Source organism: Trichosurus vulpecula, chromosome 8 (assembly GCF_011100635.1).
Source record: "Trichosurus vulpecula isolate mTriVul1 chromosome 8, mTriVul1.pri, whole genome shotgun sequence".
Lineage (NCBI taxonomy): Eukaryota > Metazoa > Chordata > Mammalia > Diprotodontia > Phalangeridae > Trichosurus > Trichosurus vulpecula.
Window position 1 is genome coordinate 88751504 of NC_050580.1, and position 22828 is coordinate 88774331.

Below are 22828 nucleotides of genomic sequence, written 5' to 3' on the forward strand. Positions count from 1 at the left end.
TTTGGGGGGAAGGGAAGTGTTTTAGGGGGAGGCAGGTGGTGTTTTGAGGGGGAGAGGAGGTAGTATTTTAGTATTTTGGGGAGGGATGTAATTTTTGGTGTTTTGGGGAGTCGTGGTGTTCTGGCATTTTGGGGCGAAGGGAGGCAGATTTCGGGGGGTCGTGGCGTTGACTGGGTGGTGACCAAGGGATGAATGTCGCGGCCAGAAAATGAAGGTCCGTTTCTTTGGCGGGAGTGGGGGGCGGTGTCCGGGGATGGGGCAGCCCGGCCCGGCATCGCGGGAGGCAGGAGCAGGGAGAAGGGTCCCGAGGTCTCTGGGGAGGCTGGCGGCGCGCTCCGACGCGAGTCCGTTAGTTTCGGGGCAGGCTAGAAAAAGTAACGGTGACCCACCGCCCTCTCCTCGGCCTGCACGGGGGAAACTCACCAGGCCACCGCCTCCGGAGCGCAGGAGCTGCGCCGCCGCCAGCTCCATCTCGGCTCCCCTCCAGTTAGACTGTGCTCCAGCTTCGAGCCAGCCCCCGTAGCCCAAGGCAAGGTGGAAGGGAGGGCAGGGGGCGGGGCGAGGGGCGGGGCAGGCAGAAACGCCCCGCACACACCCCCCTACGGCCGCTCCCCCACCCACCCGCGGCTCCTACGGGAGGCCCGAATGGACATTTAAGGGAAGAAAGAGGAGGAGGTGGGAGGGAGGAGGGAAAGCTAGCCGGGCATGTTTTTCTCCCGGAGTAGTTCTCCCTACTGCCCCTCCTGAGGAGTCTCGGGGCGCGAGCGGCCGCCGTTCACGCGAGACTTGAAGAAAGAAGGAGGGGGAAAGGGGGTGCGGGGGGAGGGGGAGGGAAGCGGAGACACAACAAACATGGCGGCTGCGGCGGCGGCGACGACGACGGTGACGAAGACATCGACGGCGGCGGAGGTGGAGGCGGCGGCGGCGACGGAGACGACGACGGTGCTTGTTCGAGGCGGTTGTCAAGAGGTGGGCGAACAAGATTGAGCCTGGGGGCGGGGGGCCGCGAGTGCGTGCGCGCGTGCGACGGGGTGGGGGTCAGGGAGGCTCGGGGTCTCCCCGGGGACTGGGGCGGGGAGGGCGGAGAGTCTGGCCTTTCGCCTTCTTTTCCGAGGGAGGGGGCCGAGGTGAGAGGTCACGACCCGGCGCTGGGGGCTGCGCTCCGCCTCGGTGCGGCCGGGGAGCGGAGCGCGGCGCGGAGAGCGCCCAGATTGGTGGACGGAGCCGGAGCATCCCGGGCGGCGGCCGCGGACGGAGGAGAGGAGGGGCTGCCGGGCCGTCCAACAGGTGGCTGCTGCGAGAGTCCGCCCGGCCTCTGGCTCCGCGCGCTCCGTGGGGGAAACGTCAAACCCTCCCGGGCCCTCCGGCTTTGAATGTTTCTGAAATGTGGCGTGTGGAACACCCTTTGCGAGCAGAGCCTCGCGCCCTCTTCTTCCGGGAAAGCAGCCCCTCGTAATAAAGAATAAAAAGGAAAGTAGTTCGGCTGACAGCATATAGGGAACGTTCCGTTCTACTTGTGCAAAGAGAGGAGGGGGCCCTCTTACCCCCCCCCCCTCCGCCTGAAGCACCGTTTTTATTTGCCTGTCAAGTCAGTAACCATTTATTAAACTCCTCTGTGCCAGGCACTGTGCTAAACCCTGGGAATGCAAAGATGAAAGTCTGTTCTCAAAGAGCTCCCAGGCCTATGGGGGAAACCCCATCCAAACAACTACGTACAAATAAGCTACACAGGATAAATTGGATGTGGAGGGAATGCTATTTTTTTTTTAAATCCTCTTCTGTAAACTGAGTGTAATAATAGCACCTGTTGTTGTGAAGAGAAGAAAATGAGGTAATGTTTGTAAAGCGCTTTGTAAACTTTAAAACTATATAAATGCTACCTCTTTTTATTTGCCCAGCGAAACATTAGAGTTTGCGGAAGATTAAAATCTCCAGATAAATAAATGATTTGTGACTTCTGTATACTTGGCTTTAAATAAATAAATGCCGGTTTGACTTAAAGACAGGCTAGCAGGAACTACTGTCTGCCATTTAGTAGTTAGGTATTCCCACATGTGCCAGAGCCTGAAAGGAAGGAGGAATGGGAATATGAGGGAGAAACGAGGGACCGCTTTGGGGTCCAGACAACTTCTGTATAGAAGAAATAAAGCTTCCTTAAAACTGCGCCTTGTGTTTTTAGCTACTTGTGTGTCTCCTTTCCTTTTCCTATAATATTTTGTCTTTCAGTTGGCTCTAACCTGTAAATTGGTACTGGAGTGGAGAAAGGTAAAATTAAATATAAAATGAATTAAATAGGCATTGTGACCATGCAGTCCAAAATGTTTTTCAGCAGTGGTGTATTGTTATTTGGACTTGAACTGAGGCAGAGAGGGCCAATGAAGTGATATCAAATGTGTTTTGTTACCCTTTTTTCTTCCATTGCTGTTGAGAAATAGTTTCGGTTTTACTGTTCATATTCCAAGTGTTTCTGAGTATGGAGCTGACCCTAAAGTCCTGCCATTTCCTCGTTATGGCTAGAGGATATGCCAGGAGAATGAAAACTCTGGCAGACACTGTTGAGCTGGAAAGGCAGTGGGGTTGGAGATGTCTCTTTTCTGATTTCTACCCCTAGGGTAGAGTATGTAGGTCAATAGGTTGACCAAAGAGTGATGAATTTTTCTTCCACATAAGTCTCAGAGACCATGTATCTACTACGTGTAAAAGAATTGCACTTTACATCGTGGAGGGGGTACTTAAATCAAGGAAATCAGATTTATTTCAGTTCAACAAGCATTAATTAAATACTATGTGACAGGTAGTATGACAGTCCCTGCCCCAAGGAGCTCTTATTCTCTTTATTGGGAGAAAACTACAGGTACTTAGAAATTTAAATACAGAATCTTTTCAAAATAATTTTGAGGGAGAGAGTAGTAGAGCCGAGGGAAGGATCTGAACGACAAGGGATGGGGATTGGAGGTGGAGGAGAGGAGTTAGCAGCTAGGCAAGGAAGTTTCAGTGTAGGCAGCCTGTGACTCAGAATCACAGGAAATTAGATCGGAGCTGTAGGACAGTAGTTTGTCATAACCCTTCACAGGATCTGTGGAGAGCACTGAAGTTTTGAGGATGGATGTTATGCTTTGCCTTTTTGATAGTTTTTGGATAACTTTTGAGGAGCCAATCTCAAAACTGACCTTTTAAAAAGTGAGATGTGGACAAATTTTATAATCTAAAATTCAAAAGGCGATTTTATATTTTGGGTGGGTGACTCATCAATTTAATTGATAGTGGAAGAATTTAATTTTAAATAACACTTTCCTTCAGTTTTACATTATAGTTGAGTACTTTTACACACCCTACAAATAGGACAAACTAAAATTCATTTTCCAAAACATTGTTGATGGAAAGCATTACCATTAAGTAGGTAAATAAGTGAATCAGGAATACATGGTTCATTTTACATAGGCAGTCCCACATGCTCAAAACAAACATATCTTAAGTACTTACCGTTTGTATGGCACTTAATAAAGTGCAAAGGATAAAAAGAAAAGCAAAAATGGTCTCTACTCTCCAGAAGCTGACATTCTAGTTGAGGAGACAACAGGTTAACAATTAGGTGCCAGCAGAGTAGATAAAAGGTAACCTTAAAGGGGAAGGCTCTAGCATCTAGGGGATCCAGGGAAGGCTTTCAGCAGAAGGTGGTATTTGAACAGAGCCTTGAAGGAGGTCATTATCTATTTCTCTGTTTGAAATTCTTCTCTTCCCCCATAACCATCTCAGGTGCCAGTCCCTCCATGAAAATATTGTGTTCTCTCCTCTAGATAGATGTATTTCTTCCTAGTTCTCAATATGACACCCTCCCTCTACCTTTATGTACTTACCTCAGATTCTAACTTATTTTAATGTTATTTGTATACATCTTATTATTCTCCTATTTGATTGTCAGGTTTTTGAGTACAAGGACTTTTGTTTTTCATTATATAACACTATATAGTGTGAGAGGCAGTGTGGTGTTACAAGACTGAGGGTACGGGACTTGAAGTAAGGAAAAGCTGGGTGGTAGGGAACTTGTGGCCTTCTAGGTCCTTGGGTGAGGCCTTTTGGCTAAGTCCAAGTTTTACAGAACAAATCCTTTTATTAAGGGGATTTGTTTTGTAAAGTTTGGCTTCAGTCAAAGGGCTGCACTTGAGGACCTGGGGGCTATAGATTCCCCACCATTGGCTTTAGACCTTGCCATCACCATTTGCTTGCTAGCGGTGTGACCATGGTCAGCTCAATCTCTCTGTGTTAGTTTCTTCATTTATAGAAGAGACCTATAGTACCTGTGTTATAAGATTGGGCCTAGTAGTCTTGAGACCACCAGGACAGTTCACCCTTAAGGGAGGCCTTATGGAGTCTATGCATGGAAACCATTGTTATAAGATTAGGTTTGATAGTCTTGAGGCCATCATGATAGTCTCCCCTTAAGAGAGGCTGTGAGATTATAGAACATTTTCATGTAAAAATACTGACAATATTTATCTAGGTTAGTATAGCTCTGTGTCCCAAAATAATAGTTTGTCAGCTATCAGTTTGTTTTTCTCCCTGATATGCAACAGCCCCCCTCCAAATCCCTTGTGTGCTCTGACCTTAGATATGCAAATTGGCTAGTTTCGGGGAGCACCCAAAAATAGTATAAGAACCCCTTTCTCACAAGGGCATCTTGGAGCATGCCTTTCCTGCAGAATGGACAAGTGACTGCTCCCCAACACATGGCTGCCCTTATGTAGTTATGCTCTATGTTGGTATGTATGCCAGAGTTGTATATCAGGTCCTCTTTTCTCTCTCTTCTTCCCCCTCTTCCCTATTGCTTGTAACAAGGCTTTGCATTGAACTGATTTCCATTGTTTTACCTGTTATTCTCAATATCCAAACCCATTAAGGGGCTGCTTTCCCAGATGTCTCCAGCTGGCCCACTGCCCTTTCCTTAGGCATAAACAAGGTACCTGGACAAGGACTGAATTTGTTGAGAGCTGCACCCAAGCTGGGAGATTATGACTCTGTGAGAGCCCAGTTGTAGAAAACAAGGGACACCAGGGGATCCCTACCTTCTTCCAGGAAAGACTTCCTTATGCAAGAGGATGGTTACAAAACAATCTACTTCTTACAGTTGGAGTGAGATTCAAAACTGTGTAAAGAGTATTATGTGTTTTAAAGCATCATTTAAATACTAACTGTTATTGACAAGTAAGTTTGCTACTTGGCAATAACTGGAAGAAATCATATTTGATAAATGAAATAAAGGACTATGGAGATAGATGTGATTTTATCTATACAATAAATCTTTATTAAACGTAAGCTAGAGAGCTCTGTACCTGGAGGCAGGAATATGTGAGTTCAAATTTGGCTTCAGACAGTTACTGGCTGTGTAACGGGGAAAATCACTTAACCTTTGCCCCTCTTTTTGGACCTTCTGACTACAGAGTAGAGTCATAACCTACAGTGTCTCTGGCTTAATACAGTCTTCCTACTATTTCCCACTGGACTGCTTTTAGACGTTTTTGGACTTCAGCCTGCCTACCTTACCGAGGAAATTCATCATTGGAATTCAATCTGCCTCAGTACTTACATTTCATTAGTCCCCATTGCCTATCTGATTTCTGGAGGGTAGGTCCGAGAGCTGTAGGGCCTCCATTTAAGGAGGGAACATAGCACTGTCTTCTCCCCACTTCCCCACAGATACTCTGTTTTTGGATTTCTCCATCATTACCCTACATTGGGTTTCCCCCATATGTTGTCTTCCCTGTTAGACTATAAACTCTTTGAGGGCAGAGACTGCCTTTATTTGTATTGCCAGCAGTTAGCAAATTGCCTGGCATGTAGTAGGTATTTAATAAATGTTTATTGATTGCTCTTAGTTTGCCTCAGTTTTCTCTTCTGTAAAACAGGGATAATAAGAGCAACTACCTCTCAAGAGCTGTGAAGATCAAATGAGATAATATTTGTTAATTGCTTAGGTGGTGCAGTGGATGGAGTTCAGAGCCTGGAGTTGGGAATATGCATCTTCCTGAGTTCAAATCCAGCCTCAGACACTTAAAAGCTCTGTGACCCTGGGCAAGTCACTTAACCTTGTTTGCCTCAGTTCCTAGTGGGAAGGTGGGGGAAAGGTGGATTAGAAACAATTGTTTCCTTGGATCTGAGTGGTTTCCCATGACAAGCCCACAAGGTACAGGTGTTCTGGAGTCCTGCAAGAAAGTATTGTTTCAGGTCCTTGGAGGTCATTACTTGGTGGGTCACAGAACCAGAGTTTTGTAACAGGAACAGGTTCTACAATCATTGATTTGCTTCACTTAAGGTACACAGGCACAAGAATACAATGATTGTGAGAGCATTGTCAGGGGTTTGATTGATCATTTCAAGCTGCATTGTAAGTTTCTGACTTGCAAGCCAGAAGAGGCAATTCTGAAAAATCTCAATTATTAGTATATTCATTACACATATGTCAATTAATATAAAAATCATAATTCCCTTCACTCTGTAAAGCATTATGAAGATATATTAGACCTAAAAATGCTTATTAAGGTGTTTGTGCATATATTAGAACTGTGTTTTGGCTACACCTATCTTAATTTTTGGTTGCTTTCTTTTGCAGACCTCTGTAGGGCTTTTCAATTTTAGTTGAAAGTCTCTCGATGGCCTTTTGGAGTCAATTAGCATATTTCCAGAGTGGATTTCAGTTACTCTACATTTCATCAATGTTGGAGTGGAAAGAAAAAAGTGGAATTGATTTGGGTTGAAAAGGTAGGTTTATGTCTATCTTTTTATTACTATTAAAATCTTTAAAATTTGTTGTACACTTAAAAACAATCAAATGTTAGTGCATGATGAGAAACAAAGCTTTCTTAAGACATCAGTATCTTAAAAAGTAGAACCAAATGACTTAAACATCTAACAAGCAAAATATGCTTTCCTCTAAATCTTTTTCCAGATGTATCTGGAGCTCTTTTGACTTTTTTTCCTAAGATAGTGGAAGTTATTAAATATGCAGTTCCAATTCTATTAATCTCACTTTCCATCTTTCATATAGGTCTTTCTATCTCTTTTAAAAATACCATAATATGTCATATCGTACTAACATCCTATAATTTATCAGGCATTTTCCAGCTGTACTTAAAGATTGTTCCCAAAATATAGTTCTTTGTTATCATAAATAGAGCACCTCTAACTATTCATATACATATAAGTTTTATGATTTTTTAAGGATAAAGTCCTAGTAAGTGGAATTGCTAGGTCAAAAGGTATGATTAGTTTTGCTACTGTTGTATGCTTCTTTATTGTTCTCCAAACATCAGCAGTGTATTAGTTAAATAGTAATGTCACCAACATTGGATTTTATAATTTTGGGGGTATTTTTCTCTATTCTGATTTCTTTGGTATGTATTTCTCTGATTGTTATGGAATTTGAGTATCTTTTCATTTAGTCATGAACAGTTTGTATTCTCTCCATAAACTGGTTATGTCTTTGAACTATTGACACACTGGAGAGTTTGTATTATTAGTTTTATAGATATGTATCCCTTCCTTACACATTCTGAATGTTGGACATTTATCTTAGATTATTTTTGTTATATAAAATCCTTTTTTGTTTTTTTCAAATCTATTGATTTTTATCTCCAATTATTCTCTGATGAAAATGTTCCCATTCTCCACAGTTAAAACAAGTACGTTACTCTTTTTTGTAACAGCTTTTTAATGACTTAAAATATTTAGGCCACCAATCTACTCGGTTTATATTGGTGTATGTTGGATTTATGGGTTCAAACCCATCTGGTGCCATACAGCTATGCCATCTTCACAACAGTTTTTTATTGACTAGTGATACAATTCCCTAGTGTTTAAGTGTGGGTTTAACAAGCACTAACATTTAATATACATTAGGTTTTATTTTCTGGTTTTCATTTCTTATCTGTATCTCTGTTGTTTTTCTTCTTTTTCCTAATTCAAGTTTTTTTTTCAGGAATTATTGCTTGATAATACTTTCTATGATTTGGGAGTACTTAGCTGTGCTTTGATGGTTTTATTTTTCATAGATCTTATGAATATCCTTGCCTGTATGTTTTTCCATGGGGATTTTATTGTAACTTTATTTAATCCTATGAAATAACCTGTTATATTTTGATTAGTATTGCATTAAATTGGTAAGCTAGTGGAGAAATAGTAACATTTTTTTTCACTATATCTGTTTGAGGTAACTATGAACAGACTATCCATATATTTAGTTTTTCCTTGATTTTGGTTAATACTTTTTTGAAAGTTGACTTTATATAGGTCTCTTGTATATCTTTATAGAATATTTATTTGATTAGGACCTATAATTTCAGTGGTGTGGAAATTCCTTTTACCATCAAAGATTCCTCTATTAACTTAGTCTTAAAGAACCTGTAGTTCTGAGAAGGTGACTTGTCTGTGGTCATACCACTCATATATTCCAGAAGCAAAACCTTAACCTTGGTTATCTTTATTCCAAAGCTTAGCCATCCCTGTATTAGGAGGGCAGAGTTTATAATCTCAAAGAGGATCATAAACATGTCTGAAACGTTCGGAATCGCCGGATATAAGAAACTCTCAAAGTAGAAGGCAAAAGAATCAAAACATATATTTAGGCTCCACAGTAACCAACCCATGAACCAGCAACCCCATTTTGATATATTGATCAAAGGCTTCCAGGCCCAATAAGTACGCCTTGAAAGAGTAACCAGGAGGCTACAGAGAAGCATGATTGCGTAAAGCAAAATCATGCTTCCCCCTCTATGGTAATAAGATTACCCACTGGCCTGAAGTCTGTGTTCAGCTTCCTCCCGTAGGTCAGCTCTGCTACTGGCAGCTCCTGCTTCAGCTGTGGCTGTGGCTGTGACTGTAACTGTAACTGTAACTGTAGCTGTAACTGTAGCTGTAACTGTAGCTGTAACTGCCTCTGGCTCCAACGGGAGCTGCTTTTAACCATCCAGCTTCTGCGGGGGTGTAAGGTACGCCGGGGAAAGCACAGGTTCTTTCAATCTGCTTAAGCAAGGTGAAGGGGTTGACCAGAAAAGCACAGGTTCTTTCCATCAGCTTAAGCAAGGGAAGCGAGGTGAAGGGGCCGACAAGCTTACTCCAGTCCAAGATACAAACAGCATTCAGTTCAGGGGAAAAAGCCAAACTAGTCAAGGGCACTTGTTGACTAAGTGCTAAGGAGCCCATTTTTGGTTGCCAATACAATCTGTCAACTACACTATGATGCCTCCCTTCATAGATTAATAACCCAAATATTTGATTCACTTTGTCATTGTAAAAGTATTCTTATCTCTATCAATTTCCTTTGTTTTTTGTTAGTCATGTGTGGGAATGCAGATGGTTTTTGAGAGGGTTTTTTTTTAGCATGTCTGTCTTCTACTTTACTAAAGTAATTTGTTACCTCAATTAATTATCTTGGGTTTCCTGGTTATATAATCATCTTCTCTACAAAAGGAAGTGTTTTAACTTCTTCAGTGTTGATGTTTTCTCTATTATTTTTTTTTCATAATTTGTTTCTGTTGTTTAGATTTCAAAAATATAATATTAAATAATAATGACAAGCGTAATCATGCAGATGAGGAGAGAATTCCAGGCTTGGGCATGGGGGGCAGAGGACATCCAGTAAAGATGCACAGAAGTGGAAAGAGTGTCAAGTTTTAAAGGGCTTTAAAAGCCAAATAAATGGTTTTATATTTTATTCTGGGGGTAATAGGGAGTCACAGGAGTTGATTGAGTAGGGAGGTGACATAGACTTACGCTTTAGGAACATCAGTTTGGCAGCTGAGTGGAGGGTGGACTGGAAAGGGGGAGAGACCCGAGGCAGGGAGAACAACCTGAAGGCCATTGTAATAAAACAGGTGTGAGGAGGGCCTGCATTTGGTTTGTGGCAGTGTCAAAATTGAAATCTAGCCTCAGACATTTACTAGATGTGTGACCCTCAATGAATTACTTAACCCTCTTTGTCTCAGTTTCCTCATCTATAAAAAGAGCTGGAGAAGGAAATGGCAAACCACTCCAGTATCTTTGCCAAGAAAACCCCAAATGGGGCCTTTAAGAGTCAGACATGACTGAAAAAATGACTGAACAGCAACAACAAAGTATCAAAATAGAGAAAGGAGCTTATAGGTCATTTGTTGAGAATCGACAGGATCTGGAAACATTGAATTTGGGGGATTAGAAAGAGTGAGGAGTCTAGGATGACATCTAAATCTTGCAAGCCTAGGTAACTGGGAGGATGGTGGTACCCCTCCAAAGTAAATAGGGAAGATAGGAAGAGAGGAGAGTTTAAAGAGAAAGATAAATCAGTTTAGTTTTAGACATGTTGAATTTAAATTATCTGTCTCTGGGATATCCAGTTTGAGATTTCCAAGTTGCAGTTGGAGATGTGAGACTGGAGGTTGAGAGAAGGGTTGGGGCTAGATTATATATAAATATTTACACATATACACACACATCTTACACATATGTTAATGTGTGAAACTTTTCACAACCTGACCTCAAGCCACCTTTTTTAGGTATCACTTCCTTCCATCTACCCTCGAGTCTAGCAAAAGTGAACTTCTTACTGTGAAACTCTTCCCTTTTCCGTGCTTTTGCATTGGCCTTTTCCTCATGTTTGGAGCACACAGTTATAATTTCTGACTCTTAGAATCCCCAGTTTGCTTCAAGATTCAACTCATCCATTACTTTGTACATGAAGGCTTTCTTTATCCTCCCAGCTGCTAGTGCTCTCTTCTTCCTCCAAATTTCCTTCCCATCTATTTTCTTTTTAATATATAATTTGTATATAGATACATTTTCTCGCCTGATAGAATGCAAGCTTCTGGAGGTCAGGTACTGCTTCACTTTTGTCTTTCTAGCATAGTGCCTGGTATAGAGTTGGCACTTAATGCTTTTTGAATGATTAGTTGTCTTGAATTATAAGAGATACACCATAGGTACTCTATGAATGTTCTTAAATTTTGTAGCTTAGAGTTGTGTATAAAAATCTGATTGATTCTTTGATTTCTTTTGCCTTCATATCTCCTTTCTAATTTTTGTAATTTGATTTTTTCTTTTTTTTTTAAATTAGACTTGTTACTAGTTTTATTAGTCTTTTAGAAATAGCTTTTGAATTTCTTTATCAACTTCATTACTTTTTTCTTTTTCCTCTAGATCTCTACTCTGCCATTGGTTATTTCTCTGTGTTTTTGTTTGTTTTATTGTTGGCTTGTTGTTTTCATCTTTTACATTTTTTTGAGTACAGATTCAGCTAATTTCCCTATAATAGCTAGTAGTTAACATATATTATAGCATTCACTATGTGCCAGGCACTGTGCTAATTGCTTTACAATTATTATCTCATTTGATCTTTACAACAGCCCTGGGAAATAGGTGCTGTTATTATCCCCATTTTTACAGGTGAGGAAACTGAGGCAAACAGAGGTTAAGTGATTTGCCCAGGGTTATGCTGCTTTAGGTGTCCAAGGCTGGATTTGAACTCAGTAAATCAGGTCTTCCTGACTTCATATCTGGCTCTCTATCCACTGCACCACCCAGCGGCTTATTAATATAGGTATTTAACATTATAAACTTGCTTCCAAATATTGCTTTGACTGTGTAAGATAGATTTTATTAATATCTTTTATTTTTTGTTTTTTATATCACCTAGATATGCACCTTTATCCTATTTTTCCCCTACCTACAGATTTTTATATATAATGTTTATATAAAAATTGTAATTTTATATAATCTATCATTTTCATAATTTAATCTTTCACCTGGACATTTACTTACTATGTTTTTCATAGTTTCCTCATGAAACTGTACTTTTTATTCCTAGAATTATTATTTACTACTGGTTTATTGTAATTTGGTCTCTAATTGTACTATGTTTTTCTGTATTTGCCTTTATCTTTTTTTCTTTTTGCAACTTAGTATGTGCATAGTTTTTATGTAGGTTCCATGAATACTAGAGGGGGAAAAAGCACATTTAAAAATTTTTTCCCCATTAAGCTCTATGTATATCTGTCAGATTTTAGTTTATTTAATATTTTGTTTAGTTTTGTGATTTCTTATCTTCTTTTGGATTTATCCTTATCTTTCTATTAGTTTCAAAGGATTGCTTTGTCCATATACAGTAGAGCTCTTATGGTTAGTTTGCTATCATAGACTTTATTTGAAAGATACACAAAAATTGAAGTCCTCTTGATTGAAGATTGAAGGCTCTTGCCTTGATGTTCCTAAGCAATCATAACTACATTTTTAATAATCCTTCTGGCCCAGTCAATACTGAGAGCTGGAAATTCAATGGCTGACATTGGAATTTTGCTCTCTGTGGATTGGGACTTCTGTTAGAGCTTTATGACCTGCCCTTTGGTTGGACATTTGTGACCTACTTTGGATCTCTGGGCTATGAATCATGAGTAAAGGGTGTTTGCTTAGCTCTGCCATGGGTGGTAGTTACCAGAAAGACAATTTTCTCTTTTCTGGGATCAGGTACTGGACATAGTCCCAGTGTAGTACAGTACAGGGGTAGGGTGCTATGCAAAGACCTGGGCAAACTATATATAATGCCAAACCTGCTTCCATAACAATCATTTTTATGGTTGTGTTAAAATTTCCCCTGGTGGTTGATATTTTTTCTCTTTCTTGCGAAAGTGTAACGTTTTATTTTACATGCTTTGTGATAGAAGGATTAGTTGCATATATACTTAAGACTAATATACTATCATTTTGTTTAGAACCTTTTAGTATAAATGTCCTTTTATGTCTTTAATGATTTCTTGTTTGAATTTGACATTTTGTAATATTATTAGCACCCATTAACCTTTTCTTGATTTGGCAGTAGCATAATAACTTAAATCATCATTTTATTTTAAATCTTTTTAGATCTTTCTGGATTGAATGTACTTCTTCTAAGCAGCAGATTGTTAGAGTCTGCTTTTTAATTATATTACTCTTTGTACCGGAGCCAGTTTGGTGTGGTAGTTAGAATACCAGAAGACCTAAGTTCAAATCCTGCCCCAGAAGCTTGCCACATGTATGATCAAGAGCAAGTCGTTTAACTGAACCTTAGTTTTCTCATCTGCAAAATGTGACCAGTAGAAACATTCATCAAGTACCTCTCGTGTGCTTGGTGCTATGCTAAATGCTCAATCACAAAGCATTTATTAAGTGAAACAGTCCCTGATCTTGTATATTGTCAAGGGAGATTACATATATTCCAGAGCAAAGCCTTTATGATTGAGAAAAATGGAGTCCAAGTTAAAAAAAATTACATGGCTATCAAAAGTAGATATGACTTTTCTTGGAGTGGATGAATAATATTAGTAAAAAGAATAAGAGTGTATATTTCCTACCAAAAGAATGATTAAAAGACAGGCCAAAACAATTATAACACAAAATGTAAATGGACTAAATATTGATAATAATTCTTTGCATTTATATATTTCTACGTAGGTATTATTTTATTTGATCTTCACAACTTGATTTCCTTCTGAGACTTTTTAAAAACTCTTCCCAAAAGCTCTTATTCAGTCTTACACTTTTCATACCAGTCCAGATTCTTAACTAATTTGCGCATGTTGAGGTTGTCTTTTACATGGTTTCTTGTTTCTTCTGTGTTGTTTCTGGTTCGTGTTCACCTGAATCATTAGTGTTTTATTATATTCAAACTCTGCTTTTTAAAAATTTTGGCTGGTTTTAATTTTAATATGTGTTTCTTTTTTCTTTGGTATTTCTATTTATTTATTTCTGAGGTGTTAGCATCTTAGCTGTCTTTGAAGCTCTCATTCTGCTAGATTGGATTATTCCCTTATTGGTATTTATCTTTCAGTATTTCCTGTAAGCTAGCCATGTCATGGGTTATTTTATGCTTTCTGAACTCTCAGAGGTTCATATTATCCAAGGTTTTTTTCTCTTTTTCATATTCTAAAGAGTAGAATGTTTAAAAAATTAATCCCCTTTGAAGGTTCAAGTTGGTTTTATCCTCTATCATTAACTTAGCCATATCTACCTGTAGTATGAGAACCAGACCATGGAATGATGTGTTCATTTTGGTTACTCTCACCATTGATATATGTTGCTATGGTAAAATTAATCTTTAAATGACCATATTTGATCATTCTTTAGGAATTAGTAAATTGCCTTCACTGCAGTCTGTTGATTTTACATACATAGACATGTGTAGCTGTTCTGCTTTTGAAAAATTACTAATTCTTGCTAGCTAGGAGTTAAATGATTCTTGAGTAAAATGTTAGGTGTGTTGCATAGTCTTCCTTTTGGGGGTACTTTTAAAATTCTTTTAAAGTGAGTAAGTAAGCAAAACTCATTAAAAGAAAGTAGTATGCTACATTTTGCACTATTGTTGTACTCTAACCTTATCCATACTTGAAAGTAAGAAAAATATAGATGTCTGATCATCGTATGTAAACTCCTTAAGGGCAGAGAACATATATTTGTTATATTTGTTTGCATCTTCCCTAGTGCCCAACAGAATACATTAAAACATATTATGTTTTAAAATCATTGTTGAATATTACTGTTGAATTGTTACTTGTCACTATTGCATGAACTCTACTATATATAGTTATGATTGTCTCTCTTCAGGGCTGTGACTAGAATGGAGTAAATGAATCTTTGTCCTTGGGTATGGACATCCAGACGCGTATGCTTCCTCCCCATAGCATGTTGCCATGTGGCACAACAGCCTCCAGGCCATCGACCCTTGGGTCTCATCACCATGGCACCCTTCTCCTGGTGCCTACAGTCCCCTACAATCCCTGTGAGTCAGGGGTTGGACTTCTAGGGCAACAGGCTGCCCCCTTTCCTTGTGTGACTATATCTGCGGTCTGACTACTCATCTGGCACACCACAGAAACCTGCACAACTCCCCCTACAATCCCTGTGAGTCAGGGGTTGGACTTCTAGGGCAACAGGCTGCCCCCTTTCCTTGTGTGACTATATCTGCGGTCTGACTACTCATTTGGCACACCACAGAAACCTGCACAACTCCCTAACAGCTGTTTTTCCTCAGGTGAAAAAATCCCTAGTTTGGACTCTACATTGGAAGAGATTGATTTTTACTAGTTTTAGCACCTAGATAGCACCAGGTACTTTTCATTTTAATTTAATACTACATAATTATAATACTACAAAAATCATACATATTTATATTTCCTTATTATTATAATCCATAAATTACATTTTTCAAGTGGAAAGGAGGAAGATGACTGTAAAAGGTTTTTTTTTTCCTTTATTCACACATCTGATTAGCAAGACTAAGACTCCTTAACAAATGAGCAGGGAGTAATGGAGATGAAGCTGTATGTTCTTTGTTCTCCCCCTGAAGCTGGATGATGTTATGTTCTTAATTGTTACCTACAGTGAGTTCTAAAGTACCAAATTTTCATTGTAGTAATCATCTTTGAGCTATGCTTGGATAATATGGAAGGAAGAATTTATAATTTGTTACTATTATTTAAAGATTTGGCACACATTCTTACCACATGTTGAAGTTTTTTACAACTCTCCTATGCAAAGTAGGTATAGTTCACCTTTATCCAGTATAGGCAGAAGGAGGACCCTTCAGGAATATTACATTTTTGCTATATTTCAAATTATGTGAGTCATTTCCTTCCTGATTGGAATTTCCAAATGACTTTTTTTTAAAAAAGTAAATCTGATTTTGAATCCAATACCCAAATTCATAATTTGAGGTGTTAAATATGTTAACATTTCATTTTGTGCACTTAAATTTTTGGGTTGTGTTGAATGAATTTTGGCTAATATTTGTACTGTAACCTGGTTTATGTGATCACTACAAGACAACATGAGTTTATCAATGACAAATTATACTAGACTAACCTTATTTCCTTTTTTGACAGGGTTACTAGACTGGTAGATCAGGGGAGTACCATAGACCTGGATTTCAGCAAGGCATTTTGGCAAGGTCTTTCATGCTATCCTTGTGGACAAGATGGAGAAATGTGGACTGGATGGTAGTATGGTCAGGTGGATTTGGAACTGTTTGAGCGAACAAGCCCAAAGAGTGGTGATTAATGGATTGATGTCGTCCTGGAGGATGGTCTCTAGGGGAAGGTCCCATGGCTATCTTTGGTCCTATTTTGTTTCATTTTTGTCAGTGGTTTGGATGATGACATGTTTATTAAATTGTAGGTAATAAGAAACTAGGAGGGATCACTAATACATTAGATAACAGAATTGGAATCTAAAACCAGGCTGGAATGATGGGCCAAATTTAATAAGATGAAATTAAATAGGAATTAATGTAAAGTCTTGTAGTTGGGTTCACAAAATCAATTCCACAGGTATAGGATGGGGAAAACATGATAAGACAACAGTTTGTGCAAAAAAGATGCAGGAGTTTTAGTGGAACTTAATCCACTAACATGGGTCAGTAGTGGGATATTGTAGCCCAAAAACCTAGCTGACCTGATCTTAGGCAGCAGCAAAGAAGCTTAGTGTCCAGGATAAAGTGCAGTAGAACAATAGTCTTAATGAAACCTGGCCAGACCACATGTGGAATAATGTGCTCTGTTCTGGGAACCATATTTTGAGAATTGGGCTTATGCTGTGTTCCAGGCGCTGTGCTTGGTGTCAAGGATACAAAGACATAAATGAAACATTCCCTGCCCTCAAGGAGTTTACATCCTGTTGGGAAGGTAGCATGTACACATAGAGGTTTATCCAAAAATAAATATGATTTTAGTGGGGAGGTGCTCATCTGAGGGTCAGGAGGCAAGAAGGTCTCACATAGGAGTTAGAACTTGAGCTGTGCTTCAAAGAAAACTAAGATTCTAGGAAGTGGAAGGGAAGAGGGAGTGCATTCCAAGCTATTGTATGAGGAATATCAAGTAGGACATCTTGACTGGATTGGACAGTGAGTGGAACAATTATGTTTGGAAAGATAGTTGGAGCCATGTTGTGAAAGATACTGACAAAACTAATGACCAGGAATGATGAAGCTTGAAATCATGTCATATAATTTCAGTTGATCAACTAAAAGGGCTAGGGATATTTAGCTTAGTGACTCAAGAGGGACATTATAGTGGTCTGTGTGTATACATACACACATACACAGTCAGATCTGCTGGCATTTTGTGAATCTCCATCCATCTTGACCTCTCTTCAGCATTTAACAGTGCTGACCATTCTGCTTTTCCTGTGATTTTTCTCCTCTTTGGTTTTTCTCTTGGTTCTCTTCCTTCTCAGTCTCCCTTGCTAGATCATCATTTCTATCATACCCTTAATCCCAAGATGTGGCTGTATCCTGGAGTACCTCTCTCAAGTGGTGATCCCATCATTTTCCATGGTCTTAATTTTCATCTTCATGTAGATCACTCTCAGGTCTGTATATCCAGATCTTTTCTCTTTCCTGAGTTCCAGTTCTACAATTCCAGCTTCCTGTTGGACATTTCATTTCAAACTCGACATATTAAAAATTCATCATCTTTCCCCACGAAACTACCCATCTTCTGAACTTTCTTATTTCTTTTCATCACCCAGGTTTACAACCTTGGTTTCCATTTTGATTCCTCATTCTCATACCACAATCACTTAGCTGCCAAATTTTATTTTTTCTACCTCTGCAAGAATATCTCTTATCCTTCCCCTTCTCTTTGCCCTAGACCAGTCCCTTATCTTGCCTACACTGTTATAATAGCTTCCTAATTGGTTTCTTTGCTTCAAGTCTCCTAACTTCATTCCATTCTGTACAAAAAATTCAAGTTTTGCTCTGTCATTCCCTTACTCAATAAATTCCAATGGCTCCCTATTACCTTTGGACTCAAATACAGACTCCTTTGGCATTCAAAGTTCTTCACCACCAGGCCCTAACCTACCTTTCTAGCCTTTAGATTTATTCCCTTTTGTGCACACTACCATCCAGCCACAGTGATGACCGTCTTACTTTTTTCAATACATGCCATTCCCTCCTTACCTTCTTTCTCAGAATTTTAATGTTTCCTTTGAAGGCTCAGCTCAAGCTCCATTTTCTACATGAGGCCTTTTTTGGTCTTCCTGGCTGCTAATACCATCCTAAAATAAGTCATCCATTCTCTGTTTAGTGCAAATTTTGTATACGCTTGTATATGTGTACACATATATGTATATACACACACATGTTGTCTCCCCTATAGAATGTAAGCTTCTTGAGAGCAGGAGCACTCTGCCTTTTATCTTTGTATTCTCTGTGCCTAAAACAGTATTTGTCCCTTAGTAGATATTTAATAAATGCTTGCTTATTTACTTTCATGTTGTTCCCCTTCATGCAGACTCCTACAAGAAATCCTCTTCCTAGTTGTTCTTCCTCTTGAAATTATTTTACTTTGTATATACTCTGTATTTACTTTGTATGTATTGTATCCACTCAATAGAATGTAAGCTTTTTGAAGACAGATTGTTTCATTTTGGTTTTTGTATCTACAGTTCATTGCACACAGTGGGTAACTAATAAATGTTTTATTGAATTGAATAAGACTGCATTATGTATGTTCAGTTGTAACCCCTGGGAAATATAGAAAGAAAATGGAGAAAAATAGCATTCAGTACTCCTTCCGAAGGGGTGAACAGTTAGGAAAAGGGACTAAGAGACACTGAACCCAAGGGCTTATCAAAACATTTTTTTTACTTGTCTCCTTTCTACTTCCACTACAACCACCCTAGTTCAAGTCCTTGTCTTTTTATCCTAGATTATTTCAATATCCTTCTCATTTACTTCATTCTAAGGCTCCTCCAATTAATTCTCCACACACCACTTCATCTATATATAGGTATTCTTAATATGTTTCTATATTATTCCTTCAGAGATTCTTCTGCCCTCTGAAATTTAGAAGTTTCCCAATAAAGTTTAAATTCCTTACTGTGGTGTTTGAGGTCCTTGATGATTTGGCCTTAACATATCTTTCCAGCTTTTTGATTCAAAAAATAATAGGTATCTGCAACATGCAGAATACTGTGCTTGACACTGGAGGGGATACAGAGTTTAGATAAGGCATGCTTTTCAGCCTAATGGAATTTGCTATTTTGTCTGGATGATGTGACACTAATAAAATTGTACATGATAATTGTACAAGAGATGCAAAACAGAGAAAGGTGTAAAACAGTGATTTGTATAGTTTACAGGGTGGGGGGTAGGAGGGACCGTGGAGGAAGCTCGTTGAGGGAGATCAAGAGTGTTCATGGAAAAGGTAGCATTTGGCTTGGACTTTAAAGGGAATTCAACAGCCATGATGGGAAGAACGGTGGGCATCCTTTTAGTAGTAAGGAAAGTATTTGTTTTTTGTTTTGTTTTGTTTGGGGGGGGTTGGGTTTTTTTGGCAGTGCAGTTGGGATTAAGTGACTTGCCTAAGGTCACACAGCTAGTACATATGTCAAGTGTCTGAGGTCGAATTTGAACTCAGGTCCTCCTGACTCCAGGGCCAGTGCTGTATTCACTGCGCCACCTAGCTGCCCCCAAGTATTTGTCCTGTTATTCATACTTCCCTGAAAAATACAGGAAGCCATTTCCAGGGCCTCATTTAGACAGTGCAGCAGATTAGAAGTAACTAACATTTGAAGACAACACAATTGCAAAAGCAGAACCATCTGGGATCATTTATTGTGAGGAAAAAAAAAATTTCAACACTAGATTACTCCCTGAGGCTAATATAGTGCCGTGTAACACATTAAGTTGGTCATCAAAGTTATGTTCATTATGGTCCACTTAAGAAGTATATACTACATTTTAGAAAGATTTCACTCAAAAATGGTTGAAACATAAATGGGTAATCTTCCTTTCTTAAAATTTTGTATAGTGAGAATACTTAATTCTCCAATAATACTGTTTTCAATGAATTGTTGTACTGTGAGGAGCTATCCACTCCCATTGGAAGGGTAATTGACAAAGCTATCTTACATTCTATTTTGATCTATGAACCAAAAGTTTTCCTAATATTCCAGTGGATCTGTGATCTCATTGAAGTCAGTATACCCTCCAGTGAAGCAGATCAAAAACTTACCATAACCTGCCCATGGCTTGTTACATTTTTCATGTTGTCCCTTAAATTTGCCCCCAGGGAGTGAGGTAGGGAGGGAGAGTACCCAATTTGCTGAGGGCATGCCTCAATTTTACTTGATTCTTTGAAAGATACTAATTAAGTATCCACAAGTTATCTTAATATGTGAACAGCCCAACTTCTTTTTTGTTTGTACATTTCTTTAATTTATATTTGTCACTTTTCCACATCTGTAATATGTTACCATCTTTAAAATAACTTAAAAAAATGAAGAAAGTTTTGTTTTTCTTGTTGCAGATCACTATCCATTGAATCTTTGTTTAGATGGTAAACTACCTATTTATTAAATAGCTTTTGATGAGGAAAAAACCCTTTAGTCTAAAGAGGATTTAAAGGCAGTTTAAACAAATAGTATTATTATTCAGATTATACAGTTTTTTATTCCTTTTATGCTGATTGATTTCTTTATATTCTTGACTTCATGGTGGGGATAGGGGGAGAAAAAGGATGGGGGGCATGGGGGAGAAGCATACTGATAAATGCAATGGCTTTTATTTGGGGATTTAAAAAAAATACCAAGATGTAAAGTAGCTAAGTATAAGAAGATTTTGACCATTTTGAGAATTTTATGGAAACGTTAATTCTGTGAAAACTCACATTGGACTAATGGAATTTTTTGGCTAATATGATAGTATAAAAAGAGATGATAATAAGTGAGCATTTCGAATGCCTACTATCCTGCCCAGCTAGGCAGTGAGCGAAAGGAGGTAGAATATAGTAGAAGTATGAGATACAGTCTCTACTGAAAAAAAGCAACTTCTGATCGGCGACATAAAACTTAAACACATGACATAGCTTTTGAAGTATAATTGGACTTGACAGTTCTTGTTAAATGGAGTTATTTTAGACTTTTAGCCATAGGCATAGGGTGATGTGATAAAAGTACTATTTTGAGATTCATCTTGTAGAAGTATGTGTGTAGGCTGGAGGTGGGGAAGAAAAACAACTAAAACACTTTGTAAACCTTAAAAAGTTAAGCTGATACTGATGAGGGTTTGGGGTGAGGGGTGCTCGACACCCCAAAGTACCGACACACCGGGTCCTGCCGAAAGAATTCGACTCAAGCTTTCTCAGCCAAGGGAAAAGATAAAGTTTGTTAAGAGTTAGCCAAATAGGCCTGCCCCAAGAGATCCCACCCCTTGTGGTGCCTGTAAGGAAAGCGGGCCAGACCCATCTGAGCTAGATTGGATCTGACCAACTTCATGGAGGCAAAATGGAGATTATACACACAAAGATTGTGGGAGGGATTGAGGGGTGGTCTGGGGTGACCAGAGGAGGGGTCTAGGGAGAGACTTAAGGAGGAGTCTAAGGAGGAGCTTGAAGGGACTGGGATGAGGTCAGACTCCAGGGTGGGGGAAATAGCTGAAGGCTATATGGAAATGACAGACCATAAAGGGCTGGGGTAACAGAGCTAGGGTATAGATATTTTGATCAGGATTGGGGATGGGAAACAGCTGGACAATAGAGGACTGGGCAAGGTAGGCATTTGGGCTTAATGGTTATAGCCTCAGGCCAAGGCTAGATCAAGTGGGAAGATTCAAGGAGAGTACAAGGGTTCAAGGGGTTCCCAGAGACTGTGGCCTCGTCAATACTATCTTGGTGATGATGAAGACCTTGGTTAAGATTAATAACTGTGAGAAGGAGGCTGAAGAGGAGAGTGTGAGATACATCTTGAAAAAAAATTATATGGCTTAGTAACAGGTTGACTGTGGGATTGGAGGGACAGAGGATCAGCAGGTGAATTTGGTTTCCAGGATGGAACAAGCCAAGAGTATCATGAACAGAAATCAGGGTGTGTGGGGGGGGGAGTAAGAGTAAAATAAAATTGTGGAAGGGCTGATTTTCATCTTCTTATTTTGTCTAAAAGGTATTGTTAACCATCTGATCTTAGTAAAAATGTCTGGCCACCATTTTATCTTGAAGGTAGAACTGAGGGTTAGACAGAAATAATGGGATAACTTTCATAATTTTATATTTTTAGTAGATAGCCTTGCTGGGCTGTGGAGATCAGGATGGTCTCTGACATAATCAAAAACCTTTCACAACTCTGACCAACATGTGATAGCATGGGAAGCTGTCTATAAGAAGTTACTTTTTTGAATATTATTCAAAGAAATTACTTTTTTAATGTTACCCAACAGAAGATATTTTCTCGTCTTGTGCAGCTTTGATTAGTCATTTTCCTTTGTGGAAGGAAAGTCTCACCCTTCTCAGTATAAAGGAAATGTTAGACAGAAGAGAACAGCTGGTTTTAGCAGCAACAGTGGTGGAAAGTAGCCTTCCCTCTGCTGGTGGTGAGCAAGAGATCTAAGGGAGGAGAGACAGTAGAAGAGCTGAGCCCTCTGGCAACTAAAGCCTCCTCTATCTCAGTAACCTCTGAAGGAAGTAGGAGTGGGTGGGAGATGGGGACAGATCAGGGTCCAAACAGCTATCTATCCCTTTGTAACTCTTGGAATCATAGAATACCTTTGGTCTGTATGCATATGCCTATAGATGTGGCAAGTTCCAACAGTGGCAGCCTGTGAAGGCATGGGACTCTTCCCTGAATATTAACAAAGGGAAATAAAACAGCCCCTTGTAACTCGTTATGTTGAACTTTAGATACAGAATACTGTTGAATCGTAGCATGAAACTCTTGTGCTGTACAGTAATGCATCACAATAGAGAGAGCTGTGACAACAAGCATTCATAACATAGAGATTTCCAGTCTTTTGGAAGGCAAAGGGAAGATGTATAAAAACTTTGTACTAAAGAAATTAGTA

The 22828-nt window shown here is 39.3% G+C and overlaps 2 protein-coding genes across 2 annotated transcripts in view; one reads left to right on the forward strand and one right to left on the reverse strand.

Moving 5' to 3' along the window:
• Nucleotides 1-1249, reverse strand: part of ACADSB (acyl-CoA dehydrogenase short/branched chain) — a 54861-nt gene extending 53612 nt beyond the window's left edge. Inside the window, exon 1 of the mRNA XM_036734300.1 lies at nucleotides 424-1249. Within this exon, the coding sequence (XP_036590195.1) occupies nucleotides 424-471 (48 nt within the window). The 5' untranslated portion in view covers nucleotides 472-1249. The remainder of the gene's footprint in view (nucleotides 1-423) is intronic.
• IKZF5 (IKAROS family zinc finger 5) overlaps nucleotides 810-22828 on the forward strand; it is a 36201-nt gene continuing 14182 nt past the window's right edge. Inside the window, exons 1-2 of the mRNA XM_036734301.1 lie at nucleotides 810-969; nucleotides 6608-6756. The gene's annotated coding sequence lies outside the window, so the exon portion shown is untranslated. The remainder of the gene's footprint in view (nucleotides 970-6607; nucleotides 6757-22828) is intronic.